Source organism: Bos indicus x Bos taurus, chromosome 15, assembly GCF_003369695.1.
Source record: "Bos indicus x Bos taurus breed Angus x Brahman F1 hybrid chromosome 15, Bos_hybrid_MaternalHap_v2.0, whole genome shotgun sequence".
NCBI classification, from domain to species: domain Eukaryota; kingdom Metazoa; phylum Chordata; class Mammalia; order Artiodactyla; family Bovidae; genus Bos; species Bos indicus x Bos taurus.
This window is the reverse complement of record NC_040090.1, coordinates 78,509,297-78,521,249: the sequence shown is the minus strand read 5'-3', so window position 1 is coordinate 78,521,249 and position 11,953 is coordinate 78,509,297. Positions and strand designations below refer to the sequence as shown.

At 43.8% G+C, this 11,953-nt stretch overlaps 1 protein-coding gene across 1 annotated transcript; it reads left to right on the top strand.

Moving 5' to 3' along the window:
* The first annotated feature begins 503 nt into the window (after positions 1–503).
* Positions 504–9,886, top strand: LOC113905147 (interstitial collagenase). The gene is made up of 10 exons (XM_027562130.1): positions 504–657; positions 1,373–1,617; positions 1,711–1,859; positions 2,101–2,226; positions 3,230–3,385; positions 3,518–3,635; positions 6,207–6,340; positions 8,238–8,400; positions 8,895–8,998; positions 9,175–9,886. The coding sequence occupies exons 1-10, from the start codon at positions 553–555 to the stop codon at positions 9,282–9,284; spliced, it is 1,410 nt and encodes a 469-aa protein (XP_027417931.1). The 5' UTR covers positions 504–552; the 3' UTR covers positions 9,285–9,886.
* Positions 9,887–11,953: the final 2,067 nt, after the last annotated feature.

Genomic DNA, 11,953 nt, shown 5'->3' with positions numbered 1-11,953 from the left:
CAAGTCGCCAGTCCAGGTTCGATGCACGATACTGGATGCTTGGGGCTGGTGCACTGGGACGACCCAGAGGGATGGTATGGGGAGGGAGGAGGGAGGAGGGTTCAGGATGGGGAACACATGTATACCTGTGGCGGATTCATTTTGATATTTGGCAAAACTAATACAATATTGTAAAGTTTAAAAATAAAATAAAATTATTAAAAAAATAGTAATAATAATAAGAAAAAGAAGGTCTCTCTCAAACAGGATAGAAATGAATTGGAGAAAACACTTGTTTACGTGGTGGATATGTCTCCTTTGCCCACGTCCTGTTTGATAGTAATGAAGATTGCAACACCAAACGACCCCAGATATTCTGCTTGGAGTCACCATTCGTGATGATTGCTCATAGCTAATCAAAGGATGTTATGAAATGTGAGTCAGACAGCCGCCGGCTTCCTGGAAGTTCCAGAACCTGTATATAAAGAGGGAGCTTCCTAGTTGAGACACTGGAGCAGCAGAGAGGTAGGAGCTACCAGATTCCTTAAGCTGAGAAGGAAGACAGAGACCAACATGCCCAGACTGCCTCTGCTGCTGCTGCTACTCTGGGGCACGGGGTCCCACGGCTTCCCAGCAGCAACTTCAGAAACACAAGAACAAGATGTGGAGACGGTGAAGGTAAATGCTCAACTTCACATGCCTAAGATGCAAAAGCCTTATTTGTGTTTTTCCACAATATAACAGAATAGTATCAGTATGCACTTCTGGTGGTGATTTAGTAACTAAGTCATGTCCAACTCTTTGTGACCCCATGGACTGGAGCCCACCAGGCTCCTCTGTCCATGGGCTTCCCCCAGTGAGCATACTGACATGGGTTGCCATTCTCTTCCCCAGGGGATATTCCTGACCCAGGAATTGAACCCAGGTCTCCTGCATTGCAGGTGGACTCCTGCATAGTGGGCAGATTCCTGCATTGAGGTGGATTCTTTACTGTCTGAGCTATGAGGGAAGCCCCCAGTAATAGTATAATAGAGTTTATTTAAGGATGCATTTCCTACAAAGAGAGATTTTTTCCAGAAAGGGTATTCTCCCCCAAAATGTATCTAGCTGTGCATAGACTCTCATTTCCAGTTAAAAGTGATAGGGAACTAAAGGAATAATATACAAATATGTCCCTATAAAATTGTAATTCTGACTTCATAGTAAATAGTGGTAGGAAGAGTTCTACTCCAAAATGAGCTTCCACCAACAATAAGGATAATAAGGACCATGCAGCCTAAGTGGAACCTTTAAAAGTAGTTTTTTGTTTCAGGTATGAGAGTATAAACCATCAGTATTTAGTAAAATTGGAGGATTTCCCATTCAGTGTTTTGATAATTTTATCTTTCATCAGAAATACCTGGAAAACTACTACAACCTGAACAGTAATGGGAAGAAAGTTGAAAGGCAGAGAAACGGTGGCCTCATAACTGAAAAGCTAAAGCAAATGCAAAAATTCTTTGGGCTGAGAGTGACCGGGAAACCAGATGCTGAAACCCTGAATGTGATGAAGCAGCCCAGATGTGGGGTGCCCGACGTGGCTCCGTTTGTTCTTACTCCAGGAAATCCTCGTTGGGAGAACACAAACCTGACCTACAGGTAATCAGATTGAGCACCAGAGTGGGAACCCTCTTTCCCATCAGAGCCATGAGAAATGAAATCTGATGTGTCTGTGTTTTATTCCACTTGAAGGATTGAAAATTACACCCCAGACCTGTCAAGAGCAGATGTGGACCAAGCCATTGAGAAAGCCTTTCAACTCTGGAGCAATGTCACACCCTTGACCTTCACCAAGGTCTCTGAGGGTCAAGCGGACATAATGATATCCTTTGTCAGGGGAGGTAAGCTCTTTTTGTAGCATGAAAGTATTCTTACCTTAACTTCTCCTTGCCCTTGAATCTCTTCAGCTTTGCAGATAGATTTCCTTGTTTAAAAAAGAGTGTTGATTTTACAGACTTAAGAAGGAAACAAGATGTCATTTGCTGAAAATCTGCTGGCCTCTTAGCAAAGTTAATGCTTACTCTCCTGGGTTAAACTAAATAAGACTCTAGAGAAACATCTGATGAATTCTGTGTCTTGCAGATCATCGTGACAATTCTCCCTTTGATGGACCTGGTGGAAACCTTGCTCATGCTTTTCAACCAGGTGCAGGGATCGGAGGAGACGCTCATTTTGATGATGATGAATGGTGGACCAGCAATTTCCAAGGTTAGGCAGCTTGTCCTGCCTCTCTCACCCTCCCCCTCCTCCCACCTTCTCAGTTCATTGTGATATTGGTTGATTTAACTGAGAGAATGCGTTAATAGAAATAGGTACTTTGCTGCTACCACTTAGAAAATTAACAACACATTTAACTGAAAGAATGTGTTAATAGAAATAGGTACTTTGCTGCTACCACTTAGAAAATTGATAACACGTTTAGAAAATATAAGAGAATTATTTCTGTTAGTAAGACCATCTTACTGGTTACAATTGGGCTACTCTGAAATTTCTATTGAGAAAGTGTTGAAAATATTAATGTTTTCCTTGTGGGCATCTACACAGAATCTTTTTTTCCTGGAAATACACCAAAGTGTAACAATGTTATTAAGATATCTAGAAATTAAGGGAGAAGATACTATATATTTTTTCTAAAATTTCCAGCATTAGGCATCTATCAGTCTATAAATAGGAAAAAAAATTGTGTTTATAGAAGAATATTGCTTCTCCGTGAAATAATATATGCCATATAACCACTGACAAGATTGACTAATCTGTGCTAGAGCCTTGGTTGGCTGAATTTGCTCTTTAATTGTAATCATAGAATTCAAGTTTTCACCAATCTCTTCACTGGCTCCCAGATAGCTCAGTGGTAAAGAACCCGCCTGCCAAATACAGGAGACTTGGGTTTGATCCTTGGGTCACGGAGATCCCTGGAGAAGGAAATGGGAACCCACTCCAGTATTCTTGCCTGGGAAATCACATGGACAGGGGAGCCTAGCAAGCTGCAGTCCATGGGGACACAAAGAGTCAGACATGCCTGGGCATGTAATCTCTTCACTATTAATGAATGCATCCTTCTCACCTTTCAGAAAAAAAATTATATACTTCAAAAAGCTACTGATAAAATAAGAACATTAATCCATGTACAGTTGTAGATTACTTCTTACTTAAATGTCTCAAAACTGAAAACATTTCAAATAATTGCAAATGGGTTTCTTGTCCCTTTTAGATTATAACTTGTACCGGGTGGCAGCGCATGAATTTGGCCATTCCCTTGGACTTGCTCATTCTACTGACATTGGGGCTCTGATGTACCCCAGTTACACCTTCAGTGGTGATGTTCAGCTTTCTCAGGATGACATTGATGGGATCCAGGCCATCTACGGTGGGTATAAAGAAACACAGCATAGACAGGTGGTCCTTAAAACATCCGTTGTCTATCTTTTAAGAAGCCTTCATTGGTTATGTAGTTTTCCAAAGCCAGGCAGAACTAACTTCAGATCTCTTGTTCCTTTAGGACCTTCCCAAAATCCCACTCAGCCAGTCGGCCCACAAACCCCAGAAGTGTGTGATAGCAAGCTAACTTTTGATGCCATAACTACAATTCGGGGAGAAGTGATGTTCTTCAAAGACCGGTAGGACAACAGTTCTTTTTTGCATTTTGTATTTGTAATAATAATAGGACTCACTACTATGGGGCTATATGGGCTACTACTATGCTTCACATATTATTTATTACATTTGTTTATATACATAATTGTAGTTATAATTAAGCGTAAACAATAGCTTGCTCTTGCACAACATAATGAATTTTTAACAACTTTTTTCCCAGCATGTATTCTGTGTCTTGATTCTCAGAAAACTTACCACTGACGTAGCAAATCAGTAAATATAATTCCATTTTAAGGATCGGTAAAGCAGAGAAGGCAATGGCACCCCACTCCAGTATTCTTGCCTGGAAAATCCTATGGATGGAGGAGCCTGGAAGGCTGCAGTCCATGGGGTCGCTGAGGGTCGGACACGACTGAGCGACTTCCCTTTCACTTTTGACTTTCATGCATTGGAGAAGGAAATGGCAACCCACTCCAGTGTTCTTGCCTGGAGAATCCCAGGGACAGGGGAGCCTGGTGGGCTGCCGTCTATGGGGTCGCACAGAGTCAGACATGACTGAAATGACTTAGCAAAGCAGAGAAAAGGAAAGAGATCCTCAGGGTACCAGGTTCACTGGCAGCAGAGCAGTAATCGGTCTTCTGAACTCTGCTTCAGGCCTCTTCCCGTTTTTGTCACTCTTTGGGATGGTTAAGTACATCAGAAATTTTTTAGGAGAAATTGGTCCTTTTCACAGCACTATCATGATGATGAGGGTTGTGTAGACCCCTTTGAAGTGTCATCTTGGAAAAGACAGCCTTTCCAAAGCCTGTGGTCATAACAAGTCTCTGTGCCCCCAACCCTGGGAGGAGGCAAAGACATGTAGGCGCAGGGAGAACCCCCAGAAGCTCATGAGATCCCGGCAGGGGGTGGGGAATGGATGGTCACAGTGAGTTTCCGTCCTCAGAGGAGGGTCCCAGAGCTCCCTAGGCAGCATGAGACCTCGAGAAGTCTAGGGTCCCCTTGTGTGCAAGGAGTAGGGCTGCTCTGCATACAGTTCTGACTCCTAAAGGACCAGGAAAATAGTAACAGTCTTCTGAACGGCACAGCCCAGCATGCATAGAAAGTAGGGGTGCTTTAGAAGGCTGGCTTCTCCCCGCTTTCCTCTTGGAGTGCTGTTCTCCTGGGTCACAGTCATAGCTGCCCCAGAAGGCAGGAGAGTCAGCTCCTCCTGCTTCCCAGCCTGTGCTTTACTATCTGGAGTTTAAGAGACAAGGACGGATACATGCAGGGGGTGGCTCAGTGCTGGGGAGTGCTAGGAAAGATACGGCTTTCAAGGAAAGCTCTCAGTACCTCAGGACAGCTCATCAAAGCAAGTACTTGAGGGATGACCCCGAAGAACAGGGCCGAGTCTAAGGTCCACAAGACCTGAGAGGACACTGAGGTCATCTAGATGTCACCAAGTCGTGGAGACACGGACGGCAGGAAACTGACGGCGACTGGCCTGCCCCAGGTCTCACAGGCAGGCAGAGGCCACTGGATCGGAAGTCCAGAGTCTGTCCTGCGGATCCACACAACAGTTCATGCTTTGTCTTCACCCCAGTCCCTGTGGACCGTGGAGTCAACTTTGTCATTAACAAATAATAGGCAGAGCCGGACACGACGGAAGTGACTTGGCACACGTGGGACTGCAGAACCAACTTTGGAACTGCGGGTCACAGGAGCACACAGGGAGTGGCTAGGGTTTAAACTACCCTTTGCCTCTTATCAGTCGCATGGCCTTGGACACCTCCCTCTGCCCCCCTGACCTCAGTTTCTAATCCGTGAGATGGAAGTAATCTCTTACAGGATTTCTGTGAGGTAGGACATGAAGTAGGTAGAGTTTGTACGAAATGCAGAATGCTAGTGTTGTGTTCTAGCCAGTGCCATTGGAGAATTTTGCAAGCTGGTTGTTAAACAGCATTATTAAAAGTTTAATTATATCAATTTAAAATTATATTTAAACCAAAGGTACTAAAAATAATTATAACTCATCCTTTTATGTGTGTGTGTGTGTGTGTGTGTGTATGTGTGTGCGTGTGTGTTAGATACTCAGTCGTGTCCAGCTCTGTGACCCCATGGACTGTAGCCTTAGCCTACCAGGCTCCTCTGTCCATGGAATTCTCCAGGCAAGAATACTGGAGTGGGGAGCCATTCCTTTCTCCAGGGGATCTTTCCAGCCTAGGGATCAAACTCAGGTCTCCGCCGTTACAGATAGATTCTTTACTGTCTGAGCCAACCGTCTGAGCCACCAGGGAAGGCCCCGTACCTTTGTATCCCTTTGCAATTTATTTTGCTATATTTTTCTATTTATTTATATTCCTGAGATGGCTTATGCCTGTATGGGGGAAATACTATACAGTGAGGTACCACTTCAAATCTCTTGAAATCTGCAGTGGTTGGAGTATTTCCACCAAGCAAGTAAGCAAAGGCTACAGATCAGAACTCCTCTCCACCTCCACTTTGGAGAGCCACGTGTTAAACACTAACCCACAAGCCACCAATGCCAGCCGTAGAAGGGCCTGGATGACACCAGAACTTGCTATGTATTTGATCAAAACCTTTTTTTTTCAAATTAGGTTCTACATGCGCACAAATCCCTTGTACCCAGAAGTGGAGCTCAATTTCATCTCTGTTTTCTGGCCACAACTCCCAAATGGACTTCAAGCCGCTTATGAGGTTGCCGACAGGGATGAGGTCCGGTTTTTCAAAGGTAATACTTTCAATTTTTGTTGTTCTTTAGTCACTAAGTCACGCCTGACTCTTGCAACCCCATGGAATGTAGTCTGCCGGGCTCCTCTGTCCAATTAGCTCTCAGTTTTTACCAGTTGGGGCTTCCCTGGTGGCTCAGAGGGTAAAGCATTTGCCTGCAATGCAGAAGACCCAGGTTCCATCCCTGGGTGGGAAGATCCCCTGGAGAAGCGAATGGCAGCCCACTCCAGTATTCTTGCCTGGAAAATCCCATGGACAGAGGAGCCTGGTGGGCTACAGTCCACTTGGTCACAGAGTCAGACATGACTGAGCGACTTCACTTTCACTTTTTACCAATTAAGTTTTCTTCTGCTTTGGGGTTCATGTATGAGATTACTACTGACTTTCTTTCCATGGACTTTGACAAACTGAGCAGTCATACCATGTCAGCGGGAGTCCGTCCCCTTAGCTAAGAATTGCAGAGTGCATTTCTAAGGGAAAAAATTTGAGACACAGATTTCCTGGCTTGTTTGTGAATCTGGACTTATGAAAGGATCTGTTCTGTGCAAACTATGTATTTTAAATCCTCTCCACCTCCCTGGGGTGTCCAGGAATAAAACTGAGAGGAACATTGGAGTCGCTTGGTTTCCTAGAGCCTGTTTTCCGCCAGTTGCTTTCCTGAAAGGAGAAGCTGCCTCACGACAGCCAGATGGGGGCTCTGCAACCTTGCCATCAGAGTATGCCTTGCAGACCAGCGGCGTTGACGCTGTCCCCGGTCTGTGAGAATCACAGAATCTCACTTAGCATAAGGCCCACAAAGTCTACCGGTGTCGTCAGATCCTACTCCAGACCGTCTTGAATGTTACCAAGATTCCCAGGCAATTCGTATGAACTTAAAGTGTGAAAAGTCCTAATTACCACGAATTGAATGAGGCAAACTTTTTGATTCTATCAGAATAAAACCCCAATCCAACGATCAGCTCCTTACTTTGACAACACTATGCCAAGGGACAGTTTTTCTGCAAATATATGATTGGCATAGTTATAGACAAACATGAAGACACCCGACCCAGTAATACTCTCAAGGCAAAGAACTGAAAACAATTCAGATGGGCAATAAACTTTGAAATGAGCTTTCTAGCTCTTTTATAATGAAAATAAATAGGATTTTAGATACACAAAGTTTCAAAGTGCCCCCCCCGCCCCGAGGGATCAATAAAAATATTTGTGCAATAAGAACAATGCTGGCTTCAAGATGTAAGACCAGTTTTATTTGACTTGGGGTTTACTAAGTATTGGAGAAGGAAAAGGCTACCCACTCCAGTATTCTGACATGGAGAATTCCATGGACTATAGTCCATGGGGTCACAAAAAGTCAGACACGACTGAGCAGCTTTCACTTCACTTACTGAGTGAAACATGCAGCATCTGGACACAGCCTACATTTAAGGATTTGGAACCGTCTTCTAGTTAGATGTAATGATTTCTACCCAGGGTCGCAAGTCATTACAAACTGTGAGTCATTACAACCCTCTGGCCTTTAGGATACCTTGGGGTGAACTTCTGCAGCCTGTGGGCAACCTGGAGAAGCAAAGATTTCTATCTCTGTGGTGGCATGATGAACTCTTTAGTCGTTTGAACTTTGGAAGGAGGTCCCCAGCTCCATAAACCAGTTATTCCCAAAGCTCGCTACAGATTAGAATCATCCAGGAAAAAAAACTTAAATATACTAATTTAATTGGTCTAGGGTAGGATACCAGCATCAGTATTCAGAAAAAAACACAAAATCTCCGTAAATGATTCTGATGTGAAGTGGGGACACTGCCCTCGCACGTGAGAGTAAGCATTTAGCTGGAGATCTGCTTCCTGTCTACTGGTGCCCTTGGCAAGGGTTTTCATCCCAGATTCTTCATTGGCAGGTAACAAGTACTGGGCTGTTAAGGGGCAGGATGTGCTCCGCGGATACCCCAGGGACATCTACAGATCCTTTGGCTTTCCGAGAACGGTGAAGAGCATCGATGCCGCTGTTTCTGAGGAAGATACTGGGAAAACGTATTTCTTTGTTGCCAACAAATGCTGGAGGTAAAGGCTGGGTGCAGAACGCGGGAGGACACCTGTCCTTTCTACGTGGAAGTTGCTAGACTGACTCATTTAAGACACGGGTCTCATCTTGCCTGGGCTGGCTGCCTTTGCTGTGAACGGCAGTAGCTTGTCTAGTTGCAAAGTCTATTGATCAGTAATGATCATGTCTGTCCTAGAAATCCAGGAGGAACGTGAGCCTGAATTGAGAAAGATAATGTGAAGAGAAGGGCATTCATCTTCATAGAACTGCTGCAGCCACCAGGAACTTATCTTTCACTGCATTCGACATTAATGGCACCCACTGGAGAAATTAGAACTAGATGTTATAATTCAGAGGGACCTTTTAAATTTTCTAGTCCACCCAGAATCCTACTCACCTCATCTCACCTCCTATTTTATACATAATCTGTGAAAAAGCTTTTATTACGTTCTTGCTGATGAATTCCTATATCTTTAACAAATAGTTCTGACATTCCAATCATTTTTTTGACCAGGTATGATGAATATAAACAGTCCATGGATGCAGGTTATCCCAAAATGATAGCAGAAGACTTTCCCGGAATTGGCAACAAAGTTGATGCTGTTTTCCAGAAAGGTGGTAAGTGAGTTTATATACTCCTCTCTTTTGTTGCCACAGAATATCATCAGTATTGTTATTTAGAACAGAAAATACCAAAAATATTTATTCTTACAAATGACTTGGATTTTTTAATAATTCAGGTTAAACCTAGCAATCATTTGTGTAATATAATGTCTCCTTTGTTTTACTTCTAGGATTTTTCTATTTCTTCCATGGAAGAAGGCAATACAAATTTGATCCCAAAACTAAGAAAATTTTGACTCTTCTAAAAGCTAATAGCTGGTTCAACTGCAGAAAAAATTGACCAGTGTTTACAAGGTTAAACAGAAAAGTATGTTGTACAAGTCTGTGGAAGGTGTTTCCTGAAGAGCCATGTGTCGTGTTAGTCGCTCAGTCGTGTCCGACTCTTTGCGACCCCACGGACTGTCGCCCACCAGGCTCCTTTGTCCATGGATTCTCCAGCCAAGAATACTGGAGTGGGTTGCCATCTCTTTCTCCATGAAGAGCCATATATTTAAATAAAATAAAGTTATTAAGTATAATCTTATTTTAAAGTATAATCTTATTTATACCTCATTCAGCATTTTTTTATGATTTAGAATGTAATTTTTATATACTATATACTACTGTAATTTAGTTCCACAGATGAGGCCTAACTGAGGTCAGGTTTATAGCTTATGGATTCATATGGGCCAGTTTTACAACGAGAGAAACTCTTCTGCAAAATATGAGACTCTGACATTGACAGTGGAAAACACTCTCCGTGATGTCTTCTCTCAAGAGAGAAAGAGACGAGATGTGAGCCTTCACCATAGAAAACAATTCAGGAACGTATCAGCAACCACCACTACCATCCTGATACGCAAGGGACAACTTTGTTATAAAGTGTTTTACGTTTGAAATAAAGCCATCCCTGTCTCTACTGTTTCTAAAACTTTCTATTATGTTTGTTATGTTATTATTTCTGATTTTAAAGTCACTCAGAGATTTTCAAATTTGAAATAAGAATTAGACAACTATGCAATATATTCATGTGTGAAATGAGAGTAGATGAAAAGTTCAGATATTCTCCCTTCTCATGGAATTTACATCATACAGAAGGGGGGAGATCTATTTTCCATGCCCTCGTAAGGGTTCCAAACTTGGTTTTAGGTAAGCTCAGTGACAGCATGGCAGTGCTTTCCAAGGCCTGTCCTCTTCTCTCCTTCTGAGTACACGGAAGGGTTATGTTTTCCACAGTTCAGTTCCCCTCAGTTGTGGAAGGGAGGAGTGGGAAGTGGCACCTGGATAGTCCTGGCCAGCAGAGTGTGCCCAGACGTGACCACTGTCACTTCCGGATGGAAACCCCGGATGCCGGTGGAAACTTCTCCAGCGCTGTGGGATGCGTGCTCAGTCGTCAGTGTCCGACTCTTTGTGACCCCATGGACTGCAGCCCTCCAGGCTCCTCTGTCCATGGGATTCTCCAGGCAAGAGTACTGGAGCGGGTTGCCATTCCCTCCTCCAGGGATCTTCCCAACCCAGACATCAAGCCAGTGTCTCCTGCATCTCCTGCATTGCAGGAGGATTCTTTATTGCCAAGCCACTGGGGAAGCCATTGTAGAAGCACAGTTTGAGAGAATTTCCACAAGGTTGAAGAAGCCTGAATTCTTGGGCCAGCACTCTGAACAGTCACCCAAAACCTCAGTAGATTTTGCTTAAGAAATAAACGTTCATTGTGCTAAGCTACCAAGATTTTAGATTTTGTTAAAGCTATACAACTCGGAGAAGGCAATGGCCCCCCACTTCAGAACTCTTGCCTGGAAAATCCCATGGATGGAGGAGCCTGGAAGGCTGCAGTCCATTGGGTCTCTAAGAGTTGGACACGACTGAGCGACTTCACTTTCAGTTTTCACTTTCATGCATTGGAGAAGGAAATGGCAACCCACTCCAGTGTTCTTGCCTGGAGAATCCCAGGGACGGGGGAGCCTGGCGGGCTGCTGTCTATGGGGTCGCACAGAGTTGGATATGACTGAAGTGACTTAGGACTTAGCACCAGCATACAACTAGCTCTCCCAGAGGAACACTGTCCAGTTTCTCATGCCTGAGTTGGGAGGGTGTTAATGGAGACAGGAGTCCTGTAGGTAGCCTCTGAGCCCTGTGAGCTGCAGGCACACCTCGGAGGGTGCTCAGTGTTTGCATACTCACTTCCTCAGTCGTGTCCCACCCTTTGCAACCCTGGGGACTGTAATCCACCAGACTTCTCTGTCCAGGGGATTTTCCAGACAAAAATTCTGGAGTGGGTTGTCATTTTCTCCTTCAGGGGATCTTCCCAACCCAAGGATTGAACCCATGCCTCCTGCATCTCTGCACTGCAGGTGGATTCTTTAGTACTGAGACATAGGAGAATTCCAGAATATTTACAGACTTCCAAGTACGCAGAGAGTCTTGGGAATATTTTGAGGTGTTCACGATTCTGAGGCAGGCAGCTAAGTCAACAATTTGGAGAGCAGTATAACCTTACCTTTGGCTAGGTCCCTCTCATATTGAAATACAGCGTAATTGCAGAAAAGTGCACATGTAAATATTCCCATCGATGTGTTATCACAAAGTTAATAACTCCATGGAACCCTCACCCAGCTCAAGAAACAAAACATGACCAGTGTCAAGTAAGGGGAAATGTCTCCCTTACCTTTCTTTAGCCCTTGTGGCAGCACTAATAATTAAGTTGACATTAGACAGATTAACAGAAGAAAAAGACATTTAACTTAATGCATGCACAAGGAGGTGTCATAGAAATGAGACCTCAAACAGGCAGCTTTTTAAGATAAAGAAACAATAAATTTGTGAGGAATTGAGAAGACAAAGAAATTTAGTGAAGAATCTAAGGAGAGTTTGGTTCGGAGCAGTGAACCGAAGTTGCGAGTTTGAGTATACAGGCTTCTAAGCCCTGAGAGTACTGTGTCTGGTGATAAGGATGTCTCTCCATCTGCAGCT